General features: G+C 42.8%; 1 protein-coding gene across 7 annotated transcripts in view; it reads left to right on the top strand.

Moving 5' to 3' along the window:
* Positions 1-25576, top strand: part of Ikzf1 (IKAROS family zinc finger 1) — a 96969-nt gene that overhangs the window by 47345 nt on the left and 24048 nt on the right. For 2 of the 7 annotated variants that reach the window (XM_040291938.2, XM_040291936.2), the window contains exons 4-5: positions 12852-12911; positions 20629-20889. The exons of 2 other annotated variants lie outside the window; for them this stretch is intronic. In XM_040291938.2, the coding sequence (XP_040147872.1) occupies positions 12852-12911; positions 20629-20889 (321 nt within the window). Of the gene's footprint in view, positions 1-11672; positions 11769-12851; positions 12912-20628; positions 20890-25576 lie in introns of all 7 variants that reach the window. 3 more of the 7 variants (XM_078039752.1, XM_013363890.4, XM_040291941.2) reach the window with 2 other exon arrangements.

The following is a 25576-nucleotide window of genomic DNA, read 5'->3' as shown; positions in this document are numbered from 1 at the left end:
AGCTGTCTTTGTAAAGGTAGTCTTTTTAACTAGATGAAAAAAGCAAAGTTTGGAGATGAGAAACTTATTGGCCAACACTGAAGGCAAAAAAGAGAAGGCCACAATTTTAGAGATTCAGATCTTTCTTACCCTCTCTAGCATTGCCAGTAGTATTGGTAAAGAATTTGAAGAGAAACTCAGCAGTGCTCTTGCTTGCAGGTCCTGTGGTCACAGGGGTGTCTCCCTGGGAGGGGGCAGAGACTCCTTAGGAATTGGCACGGGCTTCATAGGTGCTTCTAGTGTGCATTTAAACTTATCTCAGTGGGAAAATTGACGTTTGGGATTTCAGTGGCATTCATGGCCAGCTGCAGTGTTTCACTTCAATGTCAAAAGTGTTATGACAGGTAAGAACAATATGTGCCTTGCAGAAATGGCATCCAGAGTGATTGTCCCAGGAGCGCTCCCATCAGGAGTAATCTGGTGTGAGGAGGATGGGCCTGGATCTTCCAGAGGGTGAGGCAGTTGGGCTTTGGGCCTCCCTCTGGGCAGCCCATTCCATCAGGTTCCATAGGCAGATCTTAACCAGCCTCCAGCCAAAAGACTAAGACATCTAGACTCTCCTTCTCACACACAGGGACGGGAACCTGTATGGTGACATCTTCAGTGACCTGGTGAAGGGTTGAGTGCAGCAGGGGAGTGTCCTGTATAAGGAGTGGTCAGGACACCAGTGAGCACAGGAGAGTCCCCTCCTGCCAGAAGCATGCCCCACTCCAAACCCAGATGTCCACTGAACACTGTGTACGTTGGTGGCAAGCCAAGGTGCCATGGTCAAAGCTTCTGTCCCAATCAATTCACAGTTTCTCTTAGTTTTAAGTTCATTGCAAAGTTTAAAGTGATGGTTTACAAAAAAATATATAACAAATGGAGAGAAACAAACCTCAGAAAGTACTGCTTGCATTTTAAGTCTCCACAGCTCATCTGTAGTTTCCTATCAGAACAATGGCAGTCCTCGGGGTAACCCCTGTTTCTGTTGGGAAGTAAGGAAGAGGGGGGACAACGGTGCCTCAACTTCTGTTGCTAAGGGAACTTTCCATCCATAGCCAGGGGGCTCCACAGCAGGGCAGGTTACATGCCTCCTTGGTGGGCCCCTGCCCACTCCTGCCATGTGCCTGTGAAAACACTAGATAAGGATTTTTTTTTTTCTAAGCAACCTCCAAGCTCCTCCGGGATGTCTTTGACTCAGAGCTCGGTGCCGGTTATCTCCCCAAACAGAAAATGCCACAGACAAACGGGTTAATTTGCTATTTTGTTCTTATTTTTCCAGTCTTTTCTCTCCTTTTCTGTTCTTTTCCTTTAAAAAAAAAAAAAAAGATATCTGGAGGTTCCTAAATGCGTTTTGTCTATCTAAATATACTTAAGCTTTCTGCCCTATTAGTCCCCTTTTTAAAATCTCAGCCTCAAAATTAGATTTTTTGATTATAACATTAAGAAAGTTTTTCTGTTTTCACTCTGACTTCTTTAAATGTAAGAGAAGAAAAAAGAAAAAAAAACAGAATGGCCTCTATTAGAATCATTAGGAATTTAGGATTTCCAGGATATAGTACCATTTAAGAGCAGACGACTAGAGCACTCTCAGGTTAGACCCCTCCGGTAGCTGGATTAAAGCAGGCTAGTTCTACTCTCCCTCTGAGGCTCAGAACTAAGAGCTCAGTCTGAAACGTTTGATTAAAGGTATCAGATTAAAGGTATATGTGTTCGTGTGAGTGTGTGTCTCTGTATCTGCATATGTCTGAGTGAAGGCACATTTGTTGTGGTATGAAAGAGTGCATATATCTTTGTGTCTCTTCTTTAAATGAATGGGGGGTGCCCTGTGTGTGTTTGTGAGTCTATGGCTGAGGATGTATGTGCCTCGGTGTGAGTGTATGTGTATGTGTGTGTATCTGTTTTGTTTATGCATATGAGAGTGTATCATGTGCAATTTAGTATGTGTGTGTGTGTGTTTGTGTGTGTCTTTGAAGTATAAGTGAAGATAATTGTATCTGTGTACGCTTGTGTCTGTTTATGTGTGTCCGTGTTTGCATGTATCTGTGTTTTTGTATGTCTGTATATGTCTCTGTGATTGTGAGTGAAAAAAATGTGTCTTGGTGTTTACATCTGTCCTTAAGTCTGGGTGGTTGTATGGGTCTCTCCTTGTGCCTCTGTGTTTGTCTCTGTATGATTGTGAGTATCTGTGTATATCTATGTCTGTTTTGGTGTGTCCATGTGTGTCTGTGCGTTTTGTGTGTGTGTGTGTGTGTGTGAGCACTCTACTGAGCCACGGAATGCAATTCCTTGCTCTTACTTCCCTTTCTGTCACTTCTCCATAATTCTTCACATTTCAGTTGGGCTGGTGTCTTGGGCGGCTTCCTCTTTTTCCTGCATTCCTATATTTCATTATTTGCCCTTGTTCCTCTTCTTGGGCTCTTACAATACAGCCAGGAGGATGTGGAAACTCAGTTACAATATGACACACGGCACAGTGTCACAATCGCTGTCCGTGGGCCTACCTCCTGGGGACAGTGCATCTGGATGAGGCTGGAGAGGTGGGGAGGTGGGACAGAATAGAGAAGTGGAGCTGTGGAAGCTCAGGGTCTCCTGCTGGCTGGTGGCATTTCTCTGAAGCAGAGTTACCCTTGAGTGGGTGGGACATGTGCTTTTGCCTTCAGGGACAGGGCCCCTTCTCTCAGCACCTCATGATCCTGCTTTTCCCTCAAACCACTTACTGGCTCCTAACTTCCCTCTTTCTACTTGTGGGGTGTCACCACCGGTCAGAGTCTCCCCTTCCCTCAGGCTTCTCCATCCTTAAGACTAATCCCTAACAGTGACCACGTGATCACTGGGCAGGCACCTCAGATGGTACCCCTTACCTGGGGACATCATGTGTCAGCTCCAGAGGCTCTAGAATCAGGCCCAGACTGCCATCTTTCCTGCTTCCCAGGTCACTGTCCCCAAGACTCTCGGAGCTGGCCGAGGACCACTCCTAGCCTCACCCCATGCCTGCTGCTAACCTGCCCCGGGCTGCATTATGGCTTGTTGGAATGCCCTCTTCCTGCTCTGCATTTTGAATGTCCTCCTTCTGGGAAGCCAAACCCTATGTGACTCCTAACACCTCTCCCACATTGACCTCTGAAGAATCCAGGCCCATATGTTCAGGTACATTCTCCTCCTCGTGCTCCTAGACTGAAAACTCCCTGGTGGAGGGACCATGTTCTCTCTTTATGATTTCCGTGGCGACTCCCTTGGGGCTTGGCGTGCACACGTGTGGAATACCTGAGGTGGACGTGGCTCCTCCAGCAGTACCTTAAATGGCTTATTCAAAGGGCTTCATTTCATAATGTATGAGCTGCTAAGAGAGCAAGGTTTGTAAGAATTGGTTCAGGACTTAGGAGAGGGAATAAATGCAGGAAGAAGAAGTGGGCTGTGGAGCCCCGTGAACTTGGATTCTGATCCTTTCTTGTCATTTCTTACCTGGTGACCTTGGGCAGCTCAATGAGACTCTGTGAGTCTTATTTCTCTAATTATCAAAGTGGGAGGAATATTGCCCGACAGGGATGCTTCAAGGATTTAAAGAAAGAGAATGTGAAGGGCACATTTAACAGAGGATCTTCACACAGAAAGCTCACAGGCTCCTATGGGGACAGCTTGGTGAGCCAGCAGCCTTGACTTAGATATTACATGCCTCATGCTTCCCATTTTAAAATGGGAAGAATATATGACCTAAATGGGTCATTTCCATACATTTCCCAATAAAGTGTCATTGAATTATGAAACTAAAAAGATAGGAAAGAAAGGGAGGAACTCCCCATTTCAAAGAAATGTTACTGGGTGTGAAGGACAGGGCTTTTTGAGACACTGTAATCCTAAGAAACAGCTGGTATCTACTAGGAAAAATAATGTGGCATTTGAAGGTTCTTCCCAAGAGATGTGATATTTTGATAGAAGTGCCAGGAAGCCATAGGTTTCTGAGTAATAAGCTGAGCTCAGAAGAAGGTGGTGGGTGGGGCTTGGTCAGGAGAAGGGGTGGCAGAGGCAGAGGTCTTTGTGTCCCTATGGTTGTACGGAGTCCTGAGACTGGCTTTTTATGGGGTTTCACATGTGAGGAAGCTGAGGCTTGGTGATGTCATGTGACTCTCTCAGGTCCGAGAGCCACTGGGAGATAGAGGAAGGGCCAGGAACAAATCCATTTCAGTAGCACTGCCAGTCCACATAATCCAGTGCTAATGGGTGATACCTGGAGGCTTGGTCATGGTCAAATGCAAGAACGTATGCTCAGCATTTATAAAGCAGTGTTAAAGGTTAGAAATAATTTGGGGAGGGGGGAGAGGTGAAAGAAGAGAGAAGGAAAAGGAAAAAGAAATGAAGAAAAAGTGAAAAAAGAAAAAAGCTTTAAACCGTTCCTTAGGAGAAGAAATATTTGGGGTTTATCTTACCAAAGTTAGCCGTAAGTTAACACTGGAGGCTGAAGGGCTTAAAGTCTCCACATCCCTTATCTTGGGTCTTCTCACTCTGACTTGTCACAGTACAGAATTCTGCCCCAAGTCACAGTCCCTTGGCCAGAAGTCTCCACAGGAATGTGTCCTCGTTCAGAAATGGAAGGAACATGAACTTTACAGCATCTTCTTAATAAGATGGAGGCCCAGTTTGACTTCAGAGCATTTTCTGTAACCTCCTGCCCCCAGAACTAGGATTTGTGGGAATGTGTGCCACGGTGATACACAATTGACCTGGTGCTCAGAACATCAGCGGTCATATAACTTGTTTGCATTGCTGTCCTCCTTAATGGAAAAGTCTCTATATTGGGCCGTCCACTGATGCTACTTTACTGAACTGTCTTGGTAAATCTATGTGCAGGAAGAACAATCTTGGTGTGCCACATGCCAGCTCCCATGTACACCCTGCCTAAACACATGTGACCACTCCTATACACATGCCTGTGTGTGCTAGTTTACCAGGCCAGATGCATCCACCCCAATCTCGTGCAACAGTTCCAGCCACATCTCCCGAACTTGCTCCCTTCCACAGATAAGCAGCTCAGTCACAGGCATGTCAAGTGGCCTTATACTTTCCACTCCACACTACCCAGAGAGAGGCTCAGTACCGCAGCTGAAGCCTGAGAAATAGGCTTCATGGGAGGAGCACAGGGAGAAGTGGCTAAGGCCAGAATGAGGGTTCATCGCCACCTGCAGTGTGTTACAGCCATTGGAGGCCTGCCGACTCCCCAGGGTTTCTGAGCATGCCTTATTCACTAGTACACTCTTTCCTTAAAGATCAGCACCATCCGAAAACCCACAGTGTGCAGGACCACACCTGTGGGCATGGGCCATGCAGCCCTGAGACATCCTTCCTCTCCCTCCTCCTCCTCTGCTGAGTCACCCTTTGCTTGGAATTCTGACAGGGACCCGTTGGGCTTCTGGAAGGGAGGGACAGCAGAGGATCCACCCTCTGTGTGTCCTGGGGGAGATTACTTTATCTCTGGCCTCCCTGAAGCCCAGCCTGGGCTTCTGGAATCTTTAGGCTGACACAGAGCCAGTGCTGGGTATGGGAGGGAATAGCCGTGAGTGTTGGCAGAGGCTTCAGAGGAGCCGAGCCGCTTGATGTCCTCGTCACTTGACTGCTTCAGGGGCCAAAGGCAACAGAATTGGGCTTATTCCTCAGCCTTCTCTTTGCATGTGTGCCCTCGTTTTAGATCACGGAGTGATACATCCTATAACTCATTGCTGTGTTGACCATATTTCGGGAAGTCAGGTCAAGTTTAACAGTCAACTTTTTTCCTTCTGCCTTCAGTCCTTGGTTTTGCCAAACTAAGAGCCCCCGTGAGCAGATGCATCAGCCAAAGCACATCCCAGGCAGTGGATCAAGCTCTTGATCTGTGACCTATATCATGGGTACCCTGATTGACAGCTGAGCTCTGCAACCCCATGTCCCTGGCTTGTGCCCTTCTTCCCCTGTGGCTCCATGTCACATGTGAACAGTGCCATCCATTGGCAGTGCAGAGGGGCCTTTGCTCTCTCTGGTCTGACCTTCTAGGACCCAGACATTGGAAGGAGAAGCACAGAGTCCTGCTGGCCATAGAAATATTCCTACAGTATTTGCTGCCGGTCCCCACAGTCCACACTGTGTTGTGCAACTGTTATTTACTAGGATCTCCCTCCCTTACCATGTTGGCCTGTGTGTGACCAGTAGACATGTCCCTTACTGGGGTAAAATTTGAAATGAAAAATTAGTTAAAATTTAATTTTTTACTTTGATCTGGGATCTCACTGTCACCCTCATGGGAGCGGAGCAGGGGGGTGTGTTATGATTATTCCTCTCCCATTTTCATTGTCTTTCCCTTATGATAAATGATAAATTAGGAGTAAGCCTGAACGTCCCATTTCCTTCTCTGTTTTTAGAGCTTGACCTAAGTTCTCTCAATGTTTTTGCTATTCTTCTCCCCTTTCTCGTTTTCACATGATTCTCCTGAAACCATAGAACTTGGAAGTGGTGTTTAGAAACTTGGCTGGTGTTCTTCGAGTAAATGAAAACAAGTAAATATGATTTTTATTAAAAAGGTAATAGATCTTTAAAAAAAGAAGATGAAAAAAAGCAAGAATATAACATTAGGAAATAACCCTAAGGTTTCTTTTAAGCCTGTTGAATGTACGTACCCCACCATATCATGATTCTAGGTGATCAGACCAAATGACTATTAAAAGATAATTCCATAAATGGAACCATTATTTTGTACCTGTTCTTTCCTTGTACTCTGTAGAAAATGTCTTGGTGCACATTTCCCTTGCTAAGCCATGTGTTTATCAAAGAGAGCTTTTTCTAGCCTAATTAGTGTACTGGGAAACTTAATATTGTGTTAATTAAATGTAAACAACAGTAGGACAGGTGGACCAGCTGAGCCACATTGAGAGTGAGACGGACAGACATCAGTCTCTCCCATCTTCCGTTACCTTCTGTATGCTGTCTGCTCTGGAAGACAGATCAGATATCTGGATCTAGGAATTAAGCAAAATGACTTTGACCATCATTGGCAAGTCCCTCTTGAAGCAACCACAGAGGTCTTTCAACCTGTCAAATGAGGTACTTAGGAAGGTCACCTTGACCGCATCCCAGATGGAGCTGGTCAGTACTGGGAGCAATGGGAGTTGAAGGGGCAGCTGCACATGCTTAGGGTTGAAGGACACGTGGAGTGTTCCCTCAGGTCCTCTGTCTTTGCTCCTTCACCTTTGGTGGACTACAAAGCTTGCTCCCTACTGTTGTTCCCACTTGAGAAACTTGGTGAATGTTACTTGGGTGTAGCTAATGCCATAGGACGTGGAGACTTTGCTGAGAAGAAGATAAGGTGTTATCTCTTCCTGGCTTTCTACTAAGCAGATAGTGACAGTGCCGTTGTCCCTGTGGTGCCTGCTGAAGAGCAGGGAGGGACCTTATGAGAGTTACAATGAGTCTTCCCACAAACCTGCTGAACCAGACATGTTTATTCCCATTTGGTTGATGAGGAAACTGAGTCTCTGAGTAGTTAGCACTTAACCAAGTTCACACAGCTAGGGGGAGGCAGTACTCAGTGTCAAGCTACCCTCTGGCCCTGACACTCATGCTTGTTCCACTGCCCAGCCACCTCTTCCTTCCATGAATGAGTTGATGGCCACTGTTGTAATCTGGTAACTTATGACTATCCAGGTTCAGAGACGGAAGGAATGTGTGGACACAGGCCAAAGGAAGCCAGAGGACCCATTCAAACAGAGAGCAGTCCATGTGGGCTGAAATAACAGACAACTCCAAATAATGGCAAGAATGATTATCCCTGTTGCTAACTTGGTCTGAGGGCACCGCGTTTCCTGGGAACTGCACCAAGTTACCAGCATGAGAAACCAAACTTTCTGCAATGTATTTCTGAAAATGTTCAACTTCTATAGTTATCATAAGAAAGTAATAGTAAGGAATTTGTTTCTTATGCCAGAGAGCAAGTGAGAAGAGAAGATGCCATGAACTGTGGTCATGACCATTATCTGGGCACAGAATTAGGCTGGAGACAGCTAACTTCCAGAGCTGGGCATTCATCCTAGAGAGGCTCAAATGGAAACAGCAGGGCTGTAGGAGGTCCAGTTTCTTGAACAGGCAGATTTTGACCCATGACAGGAGACTTTGTTTCATCTTAACAGTAGAAATAATAGAAATTAGACATGACCCCATAAGTGCACATTGAGGATGATTATCTAGTCCACTGGTCAGGATAGATGGCAGGAGTCCCTGAAAGCAAGGGCCCCACAATGCACACATGTACCAGCCAAATGCTAAATGGTGGGCAGGAAATACATGAGGAGATGATGTGGACTACAGCCTTGGATAAGCAATGCCAGTGGCTTTGTGGATATGTGAGATGGGATGGGATTGGAGAACAGTAAGGGAGACATCTGCAAAGAACTGAGATAATATGGCTAAATGGAGGTGAGGGTAGAGGTGAAACCCACATGTGTAAGAATGGATGGAATCTAGATCAATCACACTAGCACATGTGAGGACGTAGGAAGGAAGTTGAATCTGGGAAGAGGATGCATTTAGAGTGGGGTATTGCCATTCTGGAGCCTGGAGGGGTGAAAGAGCAGTAAGCAAGATGAAGTCTGGGTGGATTCTGCCATCAGAGCCCCTGGGCATAGATCTTCTTGCCTTCTTTTTCACACTTTTGCATGCCTCTGGCTCAAAGGTATTTTGTTGGGGACGTACAGAACATAGGGTTGCAGAGGACCCCTGCTCAGAACACCCTTTAAGTCTGATCAGAAGGAGCTGGTGGATAGAGAAGGGGAGAAGAGACAGTCCTTAAAGCCATTCCTGCCCTGCAGTTAGGCAAGTAGTGGAAAGGGCGGCAGAAAGGTCAGTCATTATAGATGTGAGACCTCACATCCATACTCCAGAGCTTCGTCTCAAAAACCAGGACATTGGAGTTGTTTGTATGTAAGCTGCCTCTTCCATAAGACTAAAAAGACTGAAATGGCAATACCTTCCTTGAACAAGCAGTAGCGAATGCCAGCTATGTAGCATTCACTTCCCAGGAGAAACCCCATCCATTTGTGAGATGTCTAGGTACGGAACAATTTTAATAGCCTCTGGCTTTGGCCTCTACTCAGGAGATGACCAGTACTCAAGCATTAACATGCCCAGGTGTTCTGTGGGGGACCTGATCCTCCTCTTGCCTTTCCTTTGCTGCCCCAATCCTGTGATTCTCTTGGTAGCTGAGCCACTGGGTTAGGCTGTCCTTCATTAAATGCCAGAGCTATAGGCTCTAGCCTCTAGCCTATAGGTCATTGCAAACCATACGTAGGCAAGTTCATAAAAGAGTAATGACTTGGGGCTGGGATTGTGGCTCAGCGGTAGAGGGCTCATCTAGCACATGCGAGGCCCTGGGTTCAATCCTTAGCACCACATAAAAATAAACAAATAAAATAAAGGTATTCTAAAAAATAAATGTTTTTAAAAAAAGAGTAATGAATTGATTGTAACTAACATATTAATACGACTTAAGGCATACCCATAAACGTCAAGCTACAACATATTTCTAAATTCTCCTAAAAACAAACCGAAATCATTTACCTTCATTAGAAAACTGTCACTGTCCTTAGACTTGAAAGGGAAGCATATTTCCTTTCTCTCATTTCAAAAATCTCAAGTAGGTTTTAGCCTGTCTCTCAGGTGAAACAGCAGAGTTTATAATGATATACACAGGTAGATGCAAACTGAAATGTGTTCTTGTGGGCATGCCCCCCCCCCCGCCTTTTTTTTCCCCCTGCAATGTTCATCAATTTGGCAATCTGAATAGGACTCAGAATCCAAGGTGCTCACATCATTCTATATGAAAAATTTCACAAGACGTTTGGAAACAGAAATTCCCACCAAATGAGTTAAATTTGATTCTTGATAAGAAAAATGTATTTCATGAAGTTTAGAAAACTTGGGAAAAGACTTCAATGCATTTTTTGTTATCTATGCCTTTTCATAAAACTATGGCTTTAAATTCGGGGCAAAATTTACTAAAGAAATGAGGAACAGGCTGAGAGTGAATCGCCCGATGACTTCCAGGATCCTACCCCCCCATGACTGCTTCTAAGAGGAGCAAAGGTTGAACGGTATGATAAGCCTTAGATGTAGGAGCAGAGCAGCGCTGCACCTGCACAGCTCTTCAAAGGAGCCATGAGGTTCTTATGGCCTGTTTCCCAGCTTGCCAGCAGCAGTGTGGGAATATTGCCAGGCACTATAGCCAGCTCATGGAGCTTGAGGCACTCTCAGTGATCACTGGGTATGTGCCTCCCTTCAGTCTTTGTTCTGGCCCCTACCTGTATGGACAGTGAGGAATGTAGGCTTTGTTTTGAGGTCCACCCAAGGGGTGGAGCAGGGGAGGTCATATTGGCCACACCCTTCACGTCATGGGTTGGCAGTCTCTTCATTGTTTGAGAGACTGTTGGTAAGTGCATTGTTACTCCTGTGTACCCGTGTACAGATGAGTGTAACTGCATGAGCATGTGTGCACACCTGTGTGTATTCACGTTTACACAACTGTAGTAACCTACACACTTTCCAGTGCCTCTCAAGCACCACAGACCTGGCTTCCAAAAAGCCTGTGCCAGCCAAGGAAAGATGGAAGGGGAAACTGTTCTGAAGGCTGATTGTCAGATACTAACTAGATAGGGTCTTCGATTTGCATGTTTACATGTTAACCACCAAGATGGAAAATTCCAGAAATTTACTTTGACCTCATATTTCCTTGCCAGCAAAACGGTGATGGTGCCTATCCCCTTATGGTGCAATGATGCCCTAAGGTTCAATTCAAGGTTGTTTATGGAAAGTGCTTTATAAGCACTGACTTTTGCAAAGCTCTGATTGATTGGCCACCACAAGACACTGGAGTTAGCTTAGAGTTTTGCTGTTTATATCATTACTTGTCCATACAGAATAACACATACTTCTTTTTCTGAACACAGAAGGTTGTATGCATGAACGTGAATGGTGCATGAGCAAGAGTGCATTCTTCTCAATTCACCTTTATTGGGCAGAAGTAGAACAACTTGACAGTTACACTTTTAGTTTTCAACTTTTTGTCATTTTTAAGGAATTAAATATTTAAGACAAAAATGAGGCTAATTTGAATTACACTAGGCAAAGATCTGATTGCTTTGGAAAGTGATTAGCATTTAATGTCTAGTAATGCACTGTCATAGTCTTTATAGTAAATGGTAATGCACACAATAGAAAGCATTCTGACAAGATTGCATATTTCCAGGCTTATGGATAGCTTACCCAACACTGCACAAGTCTACATTTCTAATGGTGAGGCCAATGTGAGACAGACTGTATGCACTTCTAATCTCTTTGCTCCTTTACTTCTCAGTTTACCAGTGACCATGTGTAATACCTCCACACTGCCATGATTATTAGTGAATATACAGCAGGTGGCTATGGTGTGGCTGTGTGGCCAGAGAGCTAAGTTAGGAAGTTAGCTTCCCAAATCAAGTCACATTTAAGCACCACATCTGCACTATCATCACTACCAGAAGCATCTCTGTGTTCTGTCATTTAATCAGAATTTTATACCGTTTTTGCCTTTTGTAGTATCACTGTCTTAAAACGTAATTCCCTTTAAAACACATTTGCCTTTTCTCCCATTATTTAAGATGGCAGATGTCCCTGCTCCCCAGACACAGAATAACTGAAGTTGAAGAGTTTATATAAACATTTGGAGCTCAGTGAAGATGACAAGAACAGCAAAGGTTATAATAAAATTGGTATTATATTATTTGCTATTTGAGGACATCAATCACATTGCATCCATAGGATTTAGGCTATCAGGGAACAAAATTAATGGATGATGAGCAAGGGTTTGTTAGGACATAATTAAGCCAGTCACTCCGAGAAGCAGGTTTGAAAGTGTCCCTCCAACTGCATTTGCCCATGATCCCCATATTTTACAAAGTTTTTCATGGGGAAAAATGAAAGGTCTGTGGTCAGGTAAGTTTGGAAAACAGTGGAGCTTGATAAATAGCTCTGTTTCCTAAGGTCACTTCAGAATCCTCTCCGCTGATTCAGCAGTTCATCCAACAGGGTTAATTTAGCAGCTGCATTGTGCACATAACTCTTGTAGTCACTAGAATATGACTCTTGGAGAGAAAAACGTGTGTGTATTTGTGGTTGTACATGTGTGCACACACCTGCAATGCCCATGTGCAGAATCTACCAAGTCTTAGGAAATAGGTCCCTGGAAACAAGTCTTGTGGAACAGTTAGAACCTGAACATTTGAGGTGGTGATACCGTTTATGAAAGCAGCTGCTAAGGAATACCAACAGAAATTGGTAGCTCATTCTGGAAGTAGGGGAAAACAGTTTTCCCCCACCCAATGTGTTGCATGGAAAAATTTTCATTTTCTATGTTTCTAAGAGAAAGCTGAATAAAGAACATTTGCAATACGCTCCACCCGTGGAAAAAAGCATACTGCTTTTGTAGAGGTACATGGCCTCACTTGAGATGCTATGATGAGGCTGAGATCTTAAACCAACACTAATGAAAGGTTTCTCACAGTTCTGAAATGTTTGGGGTTACTGCCTCTAAGATGTTGAAGTCCTCAGAGCTTGCTCCAACTACCCTTTGTGGTGTAATGCTCTGAGTTCAGATTCTTAGGAAATAATGTCATGGTCTAAGCAATGCTTTTCTGTTGCTAGAGAGCCAACAATAGATTATTAGGTACCCAGTCATTTTGAGTAATAGGATGCTTTTAAAAATAATGCTGTCTTTAACTCTCACTGTATCTCTAATGGTATTACAATCCAGCTTCTTTTTGCCTTGTTTTTTATTGCAGTTACATATGGGGCTGATGGCTTTAGGGATTTTCATGCAATAATTCCCAAATCTTTCTCTCGTAAGTATATGTTTTGCTTCTAGAAATGGAAACATGCTCATTTCATATTCAGTTTCCATCGTGTCAGTACTGTGAATTGCATGTTCTATCATCCACACTTTCCTTTGCACTTGAAAAAAATGTTATCTTATTTAACTTATCTGTTAAATGTTTACCGTCCTGTCCATGAAACATCTACCATCCGGGACATTTCATCTCTTAAACAATGAAATGCCTCAGTGGGGTTTAGATAGTTGAGAGATGTGCTGGTGAGCATGCTAGTGAGCAAAAGCAAAGAGAGGGTAAGGGTAGTACTGATGGAACTGTTGTTCATTGATGCTGTTGAACAGTTTTTGGTTAATTTTTTAATTATCTCCTTTTTATCAAGTGCAATGAAAAAAATGGCCATACTTTTTCTTTCACCATCAAACGTTTTCAAGATAATTTTTACAATTTTGGAGGACAGGAGAAAGAAACATACTGGCTTCCTCTTGCTCTGGAGTATTAATTTCAGAACTGAGAGAAGAAATCATAGGCTTCCCGGCCATTCTCCAGGGTGCCTCGCGGTGTAAATAAGCACAGGGTTTCCACATGGTGCGGGTGGGACATTCTCTGGTCAGAGCTGTTAAACCAGAAGCAGATGTTAATTTCATTTTTCTTTTCTGATAAATGATAAAATGCATTTGGGCAATGCCTTACAGGAGTACTTTAAAGAATAGAGAATGTAGTTTTTTTTTTTTAAACATGCACAGAGATCTGAATATGAAAGTATTACAAGTTGGTAACTCCCTTAGGACTTGAGTCTTTGGATCCCCTGTTTCTAAATATTACAAAACAATATCAGAAAACAGGGGGAAAAGTGAGTTCATATAAATATGTTATGAACATATTTTTATAAATATGTAGACAGAAAGTATCAAAATACATATCATGACTCATAAAAGCTCTGGGAATCATATGTATTCACATGCAGCAATTTTTGCATCCTGAAGGTTGCCAAAAGATCTGCTTGAATGTTACAATATTCTGGGGACTACCCAGAATATTGTAACATTGTGACTGTAACATTGTGCTTGTAAATATTGTTTGGAGTTTTGTGTTTTGATTTATTTTTCAGTGCTTAGGATTGAACCCAGGGACTTGAGTGTGCTGGGAAAGCACTATGCCACTGAGCTACACCCCAGGCCCAGCTCACTGATACTATAACAGTTATAAAAATAGTCTCATATAAAAGAGGTGTCAGTAATAGTTAAAGAAAGGTTTCTGACACCCTAGTTAACAAATCTGTTTGGTACCCAAAGGATACACCATTATCAATCCAAGGATACTTTTGCTCACATACTAGATTAATGACTTTTACAAGGTTTAAAAGTTTATAGAAGTCTTTCTCAACTGATATCCCTTTGATTCAATTTCAGAATAGTAGCTTCATATTTATTTCTGTGAGATATATGTGTATTCCTATATAACTGTTTATTTATGTGAATATCTGTATGTGCACATATAAACATTGGAAATTAAGGTGTCAGGATAGGGAAGTCATATTAATATGAGATGAACAATATTGTTAAAATGTTTTGAAACAGCACATGCATAAGATAATTCTGGGCACAGTGGCGCACACCTGTAATCCCAGCTGCTCTGCAGTCTGAGACAGGTGAATCGGGAAAACAGCCTCAGCAACTTAGCAAGGTCCTAAGCAATTCAGTGAGACTCTATCTCTTAATTTAAAAAAAGGGGGGGGACTGGGGTTGAATGGTTAAGTACCCCTGAGTTCAATCCCCAGTGCAAAACAAACAAACAAACAAACCCACATCCCACTTCCTAACATGTTTCCATTAAGTCTTGAGAAAGGGGTAGTCCCCAGAATATTGTAACATTCAAGCAGATCTTTTGGCAACCTTCAGGATGCAAAAATTGCTGCATGTGAATACATATGATTCCCAGAGCTTTTATGAGTCATGATATGTATTTTGATACTTTCTGTCTACATATTTATAAAAATATGTTCATAACATATTTATATGAACTCACTTTTCCCCCTAACATTTCCAAATTGTAAATATCCTCCTTTGCACCATTGGCTGGGGGCATTGATGCCCCCACCTTACAGCAACCAAACTGTTCTAGGTCAATATCACCACCTTGTGGTTATGATGAAGAATTGTCTCCCATGATCTTTAACACCTAATTCCTTCTTTCTTGAAGAAATTAAAATACCATCTCTTTGACCTACTCCACTATCTTTATATCTTTATTCCAATTTGTGTCCTTAGATACTTGAGGAAGACATATATATATATATATATATATATATATATATATATATATATATATATATATATCCTTGAAACTCATTCTTTTTATACTCTTTTCCAATGTTCTTTTTTCTGTCTTCTTTCTCCCTGACTTTATTCTATTTAAAGGCTTAAAACATCAAGTAAGTAGAGTAGTTCAAATAATATGCACCTTGGCAAGATAAAAACTTTACATTTTAAATAATGATAAGTTATAATAAATGATTCCATTAGCCTTTAAAATATTTTAAATTTCATAAATCTTTTTGGGTAACGTGTATAATTCTTCATCTCAAATTTCAGTCAGTTACCATAGGTAATTTCAAGGTAAATCTTAAATATTTTTATTCAATTTGATTTTTACTTACTAATCACTAGTGTAGCAAGGATATTTGTATCTCCCAATTTTTATTTAAAATATTGTGCATTTCAAGCTTACCTGTCTTGAACTGATTATATTGGAGTGATGCTTTCAGGACACTTTTTCAATGGCAAAATGCATTCTTGGTACCAAAAATATACTTTTCCAGTAAATATAAAGACATGTTCTAAAAAGGAAAGGAAAATGAAGAGGAAATACAACCTCTTTGTGAGGTGGGGCTGCCAGCGTACATTATGCCTATGCATTAAAAATGTTTAATTATTCACAAGTGAACATAATGCTTGGCAGCCAATCCAGGCCTTGGCTTCTGTTGACCTCAGAGTTCCTTGGAGTCTCCGGATTCCTCAATGCAGCTTGCTATCTGCAAGAGCTTGGAGCCTCTCTTACAACTATGGGGTTACCAATAGCATAGAAGACCTCTAAAATACATGACAATAGGATTTTAATCTGTCCTGATTTTAAATATCATGTGAGAAGTCAACATAGCTTTTGACTAAGAGCTTGCAAACACTCTTAATATGAGCCATGTTTGTTGAATAATAAAATTGGACCCGTGTCCATTATCCATCCCTCAGTCAATGGAAGAGCTCAAGCTGGCTTGAGCCAGAGCATTCAGGGAAAGCAACGCACAAGTCCCTATTTCATGTTCTATATTTAATCAGCTCAATTGATGTCTTAAGTGTGGAGTAGGTTTGGGGTTTACAAAATATTTATAAGTCTATTCCCTATATTCAGAGAGAGTGTGACAGTACTTTAAAACAGTACCACCCTGAGCAGTTCTGCATGGAGACCCCCACTTTCATGGACGCCTCTTTGAGTGAACAGAAATCTCTTGATGTCCCCTACATGACAAGTGCGCTGTTTACTTTTGTACACAGTGATGTGAGGGCCTTCCCCACCTGTTTAGAGAAAACCCCTACACTGCTTGGATCTGGCATGCCCTGTGCTGGGTGTCACCTGGTCACTTCTCACAGATTCCCCTGGCCCCGGCTCATCCCCTTCCTCTTGGACTTTTTCAGTCACGGTGTAGCCTAGAATTTGTCCTCACCGCTGTGGTACCCTTTGTTCTAGAACTCCTGGCACCTACCCTCGAGCTCCTGTGTAAAACCATGTTCGGTCTGCTGCCGGGGAGCCCTCTGCCACGTCTCCGTTACTTAGCATTCGTTAGCCTTGCCCACAAGGATCTTGGGATATTGTCTTTTTCTCAGAGACTAAGAAAATCTCAGCAGCTTTCATTCTCTTCTCAGAGATACCTATTCTCATTGCTGAAAATTCTTACTGCTGTTCGTACAGATCTGTGTAAAGGATCTCTTTATACACATATATTCCCACACAAATCCATCTGGGTATCCATATTGATCTCAGGATAATTTGTGATAGACTCTCATGCCTTTGAGTCAGTCTCTCTCTCTCTCTCTCTCTCTCTCTCTCTCTCGCTTCTATTAGAGCTTTCTGTGACCCTGTCGTGTAGCCTAGCAATGACAGTCCTGCCTTCAATGAGCCCTAGGAAAATTAGTGGTTGATGTCAAGTCTCCAGGCATTGAGGATGTCTGTGGTATTCACGGCAATATCCATTGCATGCTGTCCCCCACGCTTCTTCATCTGCTTCCTTCCTGACATTTAGCTTTCCCTCCTTATGCAAGCAGCCTGCTATGGCAGAACTTCCGTTCCTGATTCCAGAAACCCAGAGGTCACAGCCGATGCTTCCCTGCTGTCCTGCTCCTCTGCAGAAAGTGCCCACACAGACCACACAGTGACACATGCCATAGACCACCCAGAGACTCACAAGGGTACTCAACATTCTTTTTGATGCAAAAAAGCCAGGGTCACTTCTGGAAGGTGCTCAGGTGCTACATGTGCACATGGGCCCTTGAGAAAGCCAGAGGGAATTTTCTGTAACTAGTTGTCTCTAAAATTAATGAAATAGAGCCAAGTGGGGAACGTCTTAAGTGGATCATCCCACCACCATGTTCTTCTGTAGGGGATGAGAAAACCCCTACACTTCTTCTTTTCCATCCCAGGGAGCTTCTATCTCACATGGTTTGCTACAGCCCTGTGTCAAGGTGGAAGAACTTGTCACACTAACTGTCATTTGGTCCACTGGGCTCCAGAGTGCTCCAGTTTCACTTTTAAAAGCCCACAAGGTAGATAATTAAAAAGAATCCTAGATTTAAGGATCACATAGATCTTTACAGCTTTATCATCTTTCTTGTGCACATTTGACTCAGTCCATTATCTGTTGCTATAACAAAGTTACATTTATAAAAAAATAAAGGTTCGTGTGGCCCATAATTCTGAAGCCTGGCGAGTTAAAGAGCATGCCTCCAGTATTTGCTTGGCATCTGGTGAGGGAATTGTGGTTGCATTGCAGCATGGGAAGACAGAGCAGGTGTGCTAGCTCAGGTCTTTCTTCCTCTTGAAGTCACTACATTAGTCAGCTTTGCATTACTAAAATGAAATACCAGAGACCATTAGCTTCTGAAGACAAAAGGTTTATTTAGCTCATGGTTCTGGGGATTCTAGTCCATGAACACTGTCTGGTGAGGGTACCAGATGGCAATAGCAGGGAGTAGACATTGGAGCAGACCTTCACATCATGAGCCAGGATGTGGTGAGTGACGGGAGCCTCACAGTCCCTTATGGCCTGCCTCCATTACCTAGGGGTGGTGCTTGCCACCACCTATTGCAGGGTCCATCTCCCAACACCATCATCCTGGGAACAAAGCTTTTTTAGCTATGAGACTCTAGGGGGCACTTAAACCATGGCAAGACTAATGCTGACAGTGTTGAATGATAAGGGTCTAGTGAATTAGCTTCTGCCCCCGAAGATACCAGCACCTACTGGAGAATACTGATTCTGGACAACTCAGCAGTCAGGAAACATCTTTACCTGGATGGCAGGTGGGCCTCACTTGCCTGCTTCATCTCCCTTCATGACTACATCAGTAGGATTTGGGTTTTTTTGTCTCTGGCACAAGGATTAGTAAGAGGCTGCTGAGATGCAAGGTGCTCTAAGTCTCTGATCTCCAGACCTCTGTAAGAAACAGCATTTGAAGAAGCCCATCTCAGGATGGTCTTACACAATGCCATTTTTGATAGTAAGGGGCAGGAGCACATCATTACTTCTGGGGCCTCCAAGTCTACGGTGGGGGCTGTTCTAGTTCATTCCTTTCACTCCCTAATCTGTCTGTAGGTCTTTTCTCCAAAGAGCTCATGAGGAAACCTTGGCAGTAGAGTGGTTAGAAATGTAGGCACCAGAGCCAGGTACCCTTGCAGTTAGCTCCCAGCTCTGCCACTTACTAGCTGTGTGACCTTAACAAATTCAACCTTTCTGTGCCTTAGCTTCTTCGACTTTAAAATAGGATAATGACAGTAGCTCCCTTGTGGAGTTCTTCTCAGGGTTAAATAGTCAAGTGTACCTAAAAACACTGTGGGCCTAGTGCCAGGTAAGTTCTGTAAACTTTATTGGGGTTAGGTGGACTTTGCCCTCTGAGGGGAGCACGCATCTACTTTCCATATTCCAGTCCACGTCCTGAGCTACCTCTCAGCTATTAGCCCAATTAATCCTTCCAGCTACCCTTCAGTGCTGTGATAGTTCCCATTTTCAATGGGTGAAGAAATCAAGGCATGGAGAAATTACATGACTTGCCTAAGATCTCTGAGCTTTTAACAGAGGAGCTTTGATCCCAGACGAGGTCTTTGGCTTTCAGTGTCCAGACTCTTAAGTCTCCAAATCAAAAGGAATTTGGTGAACAAAGATGGAGGGGTATGAACTAGGTTGATTATTAAAAGCAGTTGTTCTCAGTCTTGAGTGTACCTTAGAGTTCCTTGGAAGGTTCATCAAAACACAGATTTCAGAGCCCACCCAAGTCTCTGAATTAGCAGGTCTGGGGGGACCCAGACATCTGCCCTTGTAGCATTTGATGCTGAGGCTACATCTCCAAAGACCCAACTCTGATGACTGTTGATGGGAAACCTCAGTCCAAAATTACGTAGACATAATTGTCATCTGATTCATTGATGGTTTTACTTAGCAAAATGTACTTACCCACTCTGAGGAGTCTGTGCAAACTGAGAGAAACATGGTGGCTTTCAGGGTAGCTGCAGTTTCTCTTCGTTACAGTGCTGGACCCATCAGTATGCTATCAGTGTCTCAGAAGAGTGCTAACAGTGTCTCATATTTTCTTTTGGAAGAAAAATATGCAAATGATAGAATTACCACTGTGTGACCAAAATAGTCAGGCAGAGTTAGCGGTAGCTGTGGTATTCATTCACCCCAGCAGTTCATTGCCCCACAAAAAAATATTTGCCTTTGGATAACTCTTCCTGATCTCTTACACATAGAAATGTAAGAGACCACCTCTACTTTAGGACTCCAGATGGATTTATATCACTGTAAGATGAAAAGGACGTTGAATGGCTCATGAACCAGAGAAACAAAATGATCTCTCAGAAACTTGAAAGGATCTGGGGTCATAACTCCAAGCATGAGTTTCCCCCCAAATTATGAATATTTATATGAAACAAGGAAAGGTAACATTATGTGTAAGAAAAGTTCTTTAGGCTTGATAAATCACCTCTTAGGGACTCTCCCAGCAAGTTCACTTATTCTAAGGAGTTGGATCATGTGACTGCATACTCACTTTCTAGATGTTAAGTGCTTGTCTGACAAAGCGTCCATAGAATTCAGCCCCAGATTCCTCCTGAGAGTCCACAAGATTGTGGATCCGATGATCTTAACCTGCTTAAAGTGAGGGCTCAATCCTAAAGTGCAAACTTTATAAGTAGTTTTTCATGCATTTTTAGGTGCTCTCTATTTAGATCTCTGAAGGGGGTCTGCAGGTCCTTCCCATATCCCTCTGCCCTGGGTGCATCCTAGGGGCTGCCATCCAAGCCCTCTGTGGATTGAACATAAGGAAAGTTGCGACTTAGTACATGCTAAGAAACTCTGTCCAGTTGTTCTCTGCGTCCGTTTGATTGTCTTTTTGCTGTTGTGTTGTTTTGTTTTGTTTTGTTTTTTTCAGTGACACTGAGTGGCTTCCTGTATTGTTTCTTTCAGCCAGTAATGTTAAAGTAGAGACTCAGAGTGATGAAGAGAATGGGCGTGCCTGTGAAATGAATGGGGAAGAATGTGCGGAGGATTTACGAATGCTTGATGCCTCGGGAGAGAAAATGAATGGCTCTCACAGGGACCAAGGCAGCTCGGCTTTGTCGGGAGTTGGAGGCATTCGTCTTCCTAACGGAAAACTAAAGTGTGATATCTGTGGGATCATTTGCATCGGGCCCAATGTGCTCATGGTTCACAAAAGAAGCCACACTGGTAAGGCCTGGCATAGTTTTTCCTTTAGTGGCCTGAGAAGGTCCCATGGGGTGGTGAAGAGCAAAATATCCTATGTGGAGTGTTTTGAGCGTATTGCAAATTGACTGGCGGCACAGCAGTTGCACGTAATTGGCTCCAACTTGTACTGATGCCATAGCATCATCATTGAACAATATTTAGAATGATTTCTCAACACATGCCACTAACCTTCTAAATAAGAAGGGAAAAGTCAACAGCATATACATGTGCAGTCTGTCAAGGGCCTCGTATCATACATGCTAGTCTCAGCTACACTGTTAGATTACCATGTTAAGTGATCCATGCTTAAGAGCAGGTCAGAAAGATCTGAATGCACCAAAACAGAGTCTTCAGTTTTCCCACTTAGAAACCATGTGTTTTCGATACATTCTAAGTAATAGAACTTGATCAGAAAAATCAGTTAATAACGGACTAGTGCCAAAATGTAGTTTATCAGAAAGAGTTTGAATCAGTTTTCATATGGGTCACCCTGTAACGGCTGAGACATTGAATAGGACTGTGATATCGCCACTTACTTTCATCTCCAACTGGTAAAGAATTTCATGCCAAACCTGTCATACCGAAAGTTTTCCTGGAGACTTTGGAAGTAGAAAATAATGTAATATTCTGTATTCAAAAATGAAAAAAAACCCAGGGAATCCAGCATCTGAGAACTGTACCCAGGCTCACAAGATGCCCTGTCATGGGGCCATGAGTCTCAGCTGGCCATGATGGCCCTGTCCACTCATGTCTTAGTGATCCCTGTCTATTGAACAGCCACATACTTAGGAACAGAACTGTCACACCACCACCACTGACAGTAATGGACTCTTAGAAGTAAAATGTTAATGGTCCTTATCTTGCATGAGGTTTCTTTGGAAATGAACAGAAATTCTTCTTTCCTTAGGAAGCTTCCTTAAAGGTGGGTAAAGCACATTACATTCACCATCTGTAGTAGTCTCAGAAAGTTTGGCCATAAAATGTAGATACCCTGAGCTCTTGCTGCCTGTGAACTGGCATCCTTAGGTCATCAGAAAATAGCATCTACCACTGTAGTCCAGGAGGAGAAAAGCTGCTATGGAAACAGCAGATTGTATATCTCAAGAAAGTGAGGAAGATAACTTGAAAATTATAGCCTGGTGTGCTTGTTGCTTGGAACCAAATAAAAATCAAAAAAAGTAAGCAGGGATTCAGAAAATGCACTGAGAAAAACAAGTCAGGAAATGCAGATATTTGTGGGATTGTAATTTTTATATGTGAATCAAGGTGGTCTCCAAAATGTAGTATTCCATTTGTAACACATCTGAAAAATCACAGATAAGTTGATTTTCAATAGACATTTATATTTAATAAAAACTTAGTTTCTAAAATTAAGCAAAATTTGCTTTTCTGAGTGGGCTCCTTAATCTTCAAATAACCCAGTGAAATAGACCCATCACATCCAACCCTAAGAAAAGCTTGCATGAGAGGAATCCTGCCATCCTTATTTTATAATGAGGTGGAAATTAACATGAAGGAGGCTACCCTGTGACAGACACTTAACAGTGCGCTCTAGGACCTATGGTGATACATTCCTGATGAGGAATCAACCTCACAAATGAATTACTTTTCTGCTAATTCATGTAAAGCCCAATCGAATAGTGAAAATTCTCTTAAATAAATATTTGATAAATGAATCAAATTCGGGCATACTAAATTGCCAAACTATAATGGCTGCAGCCTTTGATAAAAAGAATAATTGCATTTAATGAATAAACCTGCCAAGTACTGATATGCAGAGTGGCACTTGCTCTTTGCTACTGACTTCCTCCCCACAAATAGTAACTAAGTGTCACATACACCCCAATTTGTGCTGAGCCCTTCACTTACAGAGCACATCACTTCCAGAAAGAGGGACAATACCATAAACTTTACAGTTCCTGCCTGACCCTTTATTAAAAAAAGCAATAAGAAGAAACCCCTGAAACTGAGATTTTCTTCACTGTACATTTCCACTTGTATAAATACAGATGGTCACAGGTAGCTATCGGTGTTTACCCAGTCTGGCTAAACTAGGTTTGAACAACTACACATGCTACAAAGGTTTTCATTTTCCTGGGATCTGGGTGGAATACATCCGAAAAGCCACGCTGTCTGCATTGCCTATTTTCAGGGGAGTTATAGAGCAGCAGACTTGAAAGGGCCAATGAATTAATCTGATCTTGTGAAAATGCAGATTCTGATTCAATTCCAGGGAGAAGCCAACAGTGGGCATTTCTAAAAAAACCCTAGGAGACACAGGGCAGGGACGTGCCATTGAGGAGCAGTCAGTAAGCAAGGCCATTTGGACAGCTGTTCCCTTGAGAGCTTAGTTAAGATTCATGACCCATATGGAAAGCTAGGACTTGCATCCTGACCCCGTGTCATGTTCATCCCCCTCTCCCTGACCCAGTCAGTGGGGCTTCCTGGGTTTCCTAGTCTCTCCCCTAATAAGCAGGGGATTTTAGAGCAATCTCCAGGACAGGGCCTTTGCCTCTGCCTGTGTCACCCTTTTGGTGCAGTCGCACTGGTGCCATTGTCATTGGTGCTGGGCGTCAGTTCCTCTATTTGCTGCTCCATTTCACATCTGTGATTCAGGAGTAACAGCAATGCCTTCTCCGCCTGCATCTCAGAGTGTAAGAATCAGATGGACAGTGGTAGGAAACAAGCAGGAAATGCAGAGGGGAGACCCCCCACACACACATGTGTAGCTTTATTATTATAAATGATAAAGAGCAAACAGATTTAAAAAAAAAAAAAGGAGATTGCCATGCACAGACTCTGTCCCAATCTGTCACGTCAAAAAGCACATGCACTATGCTCCCTGACCACAATACTGCTCCTTAGTGCAGGGGCAACAGGAACAGGCCCAGGTCCCTTCTTGGGATACAAACATTTTTCAATCCAACTTCTTTGGATAGGTCCTCAGAAATCTCTTGAGGTACATATCCATAAAGACTTGCTCTTTTACCCAATTAAATTATTAACAGGGTCTCCAAAATTCTTACAGAGGGTCTCCTACAATGGAAAATGTGTAGAGTCTCTGGGATAAAAAACTAAACTTGGAATTTGCAGTCATCAAAGTCCTCGTCCAAGTTAAATAAATATAAATGCAAGTTTGGAGAAACTTAATCTTACTTAGATGCAGGAACAAGCTGCTGACGTGCCCAGGGCAGGCAGCTGCCACTGGCAAGAGAAGGAGAATACAGAACCCGGGCCCTGTTATGTAGCTCCGCTTCACGGATGTGCCCTCTTAGGTTTAAACCTCCAAGAGCAAGATTCCTTGAGTGGAACCTGTGTTCACTTTGAGGAATGCTAAGACCTTGCCCTGGCCCTGGGCTACATATGCACCCACACAGGCAGTCAGAAGCAAATAGATTTCCAGTGGAGCTGGAAGGCTGTGGACTCAAATCAGAAGACCAGTCTGACTCTGCAAGAAACGCTGCCTTGCCTCCCTGCAGAAGTGAGACGTGCCTGTAATCATCTGAGCAGTGGCTCTACCTGTGTAGTGCAGCTCTTCCCTGTAGCAGCTCAGACCTTGGGGAGACCTGACACTTCCTCACTTCCCCAGCACAGCAAGGGTCCTTCCTATGTTAGGCACTTCGGATCATATCACAAACACACTTATGTCACCAGGAGTGTCTGTCCCCACATCCTCACTCTGAACATTTTTGTGACATGGACTTTCCCCACTGTCTTTCCCATCCAGCCTGAGGGTGCCCACCTCCAAGTAAGAATACCCTGTGGTTGGAGGTACATTCTGATTCACCAGATCTGGGTCTCTCTGCACACAGTAGTCAGTCTTCTTTCTCTTTTTATCCCCTTGGAGTTAAACACACATATTCATGAACAGGTACAATGAAGGCCTAGAAGTATATCTAATCAATAATTAACTGACCTCTTCATGGGAGGCTCTGCAGGGCTACCTGGCTCCCAGCTATTTCAACCTCCCCCTCCTATATCAGCTACATGGGTGGGCTTGGAACTCAGGGAAGAAGGTAGTTAGTGAGTTCGTTTTATTATTACCTTCCAACTTGCTTGACTTGAAACCCTTTCTCTCTGCTCCGCCAAGTCCAAATGGGACAGAAATTTGGGAGAAATATTGAATGTATTCTAGTGAGAGCCATGTCCCTCCAACTGACCTATAGTTGAATAGCACTGCAAATTAGTTTCAACTTTTTATAGTAGCACATCTTTCCTGCACAATGAAAAATAGCGATGATCATCAGGAAATTCTAAAATTTAATCTGGTGTGGATTTTAATAGTACCAGATATGCTTTACTTAATTGTTTTTGATTAGTGCTGTCTCCTTCATCACAGTCAGATCAATCATTTGGGAACACGATTGAAAAGACATTTTAACACATTCTTTATTCCTATGAAAAACTTTTTACCTGGGACATACATTTTTGTGGTTATCTCAGTACCAGGAATTGTGGTCACATAGTTCCCTTCTTATAAATGAAGCATTAATTTTTTTTTCAATTATTTTTTAAAAGAACGTTAATATTTTCTTACTTAAACAAGACAAATGTATCACTCCTTTCAGTGGGAATCAAATGCAATGTTCATCAAGTTAGATTCCAAGATCTGTGACTCCCCAGTAAGACAACAGCCTGTTTCATTCTTGCAAAGACCTGTTCATCCCCT

Source organism: Ictidomys tridecemlineatus, chromosome 2, assembly GCF_052094955.1.
Source record: "Ictidomys tridecemlineatus isolate mIctTri1 chromosome 2, mIctTri1.hap1, whole genome shotgun sequence".
NCBI classification, from domain to species: Eukaryota; Metazoa; Chordata; class Mammalia; order Rodentia; family Sciuridae; genus Ictidomys; species Ictidomys tridecemlineatus.
This window is presented reverse-complemented; position numbering and strand designations above follow the sequence as displayed.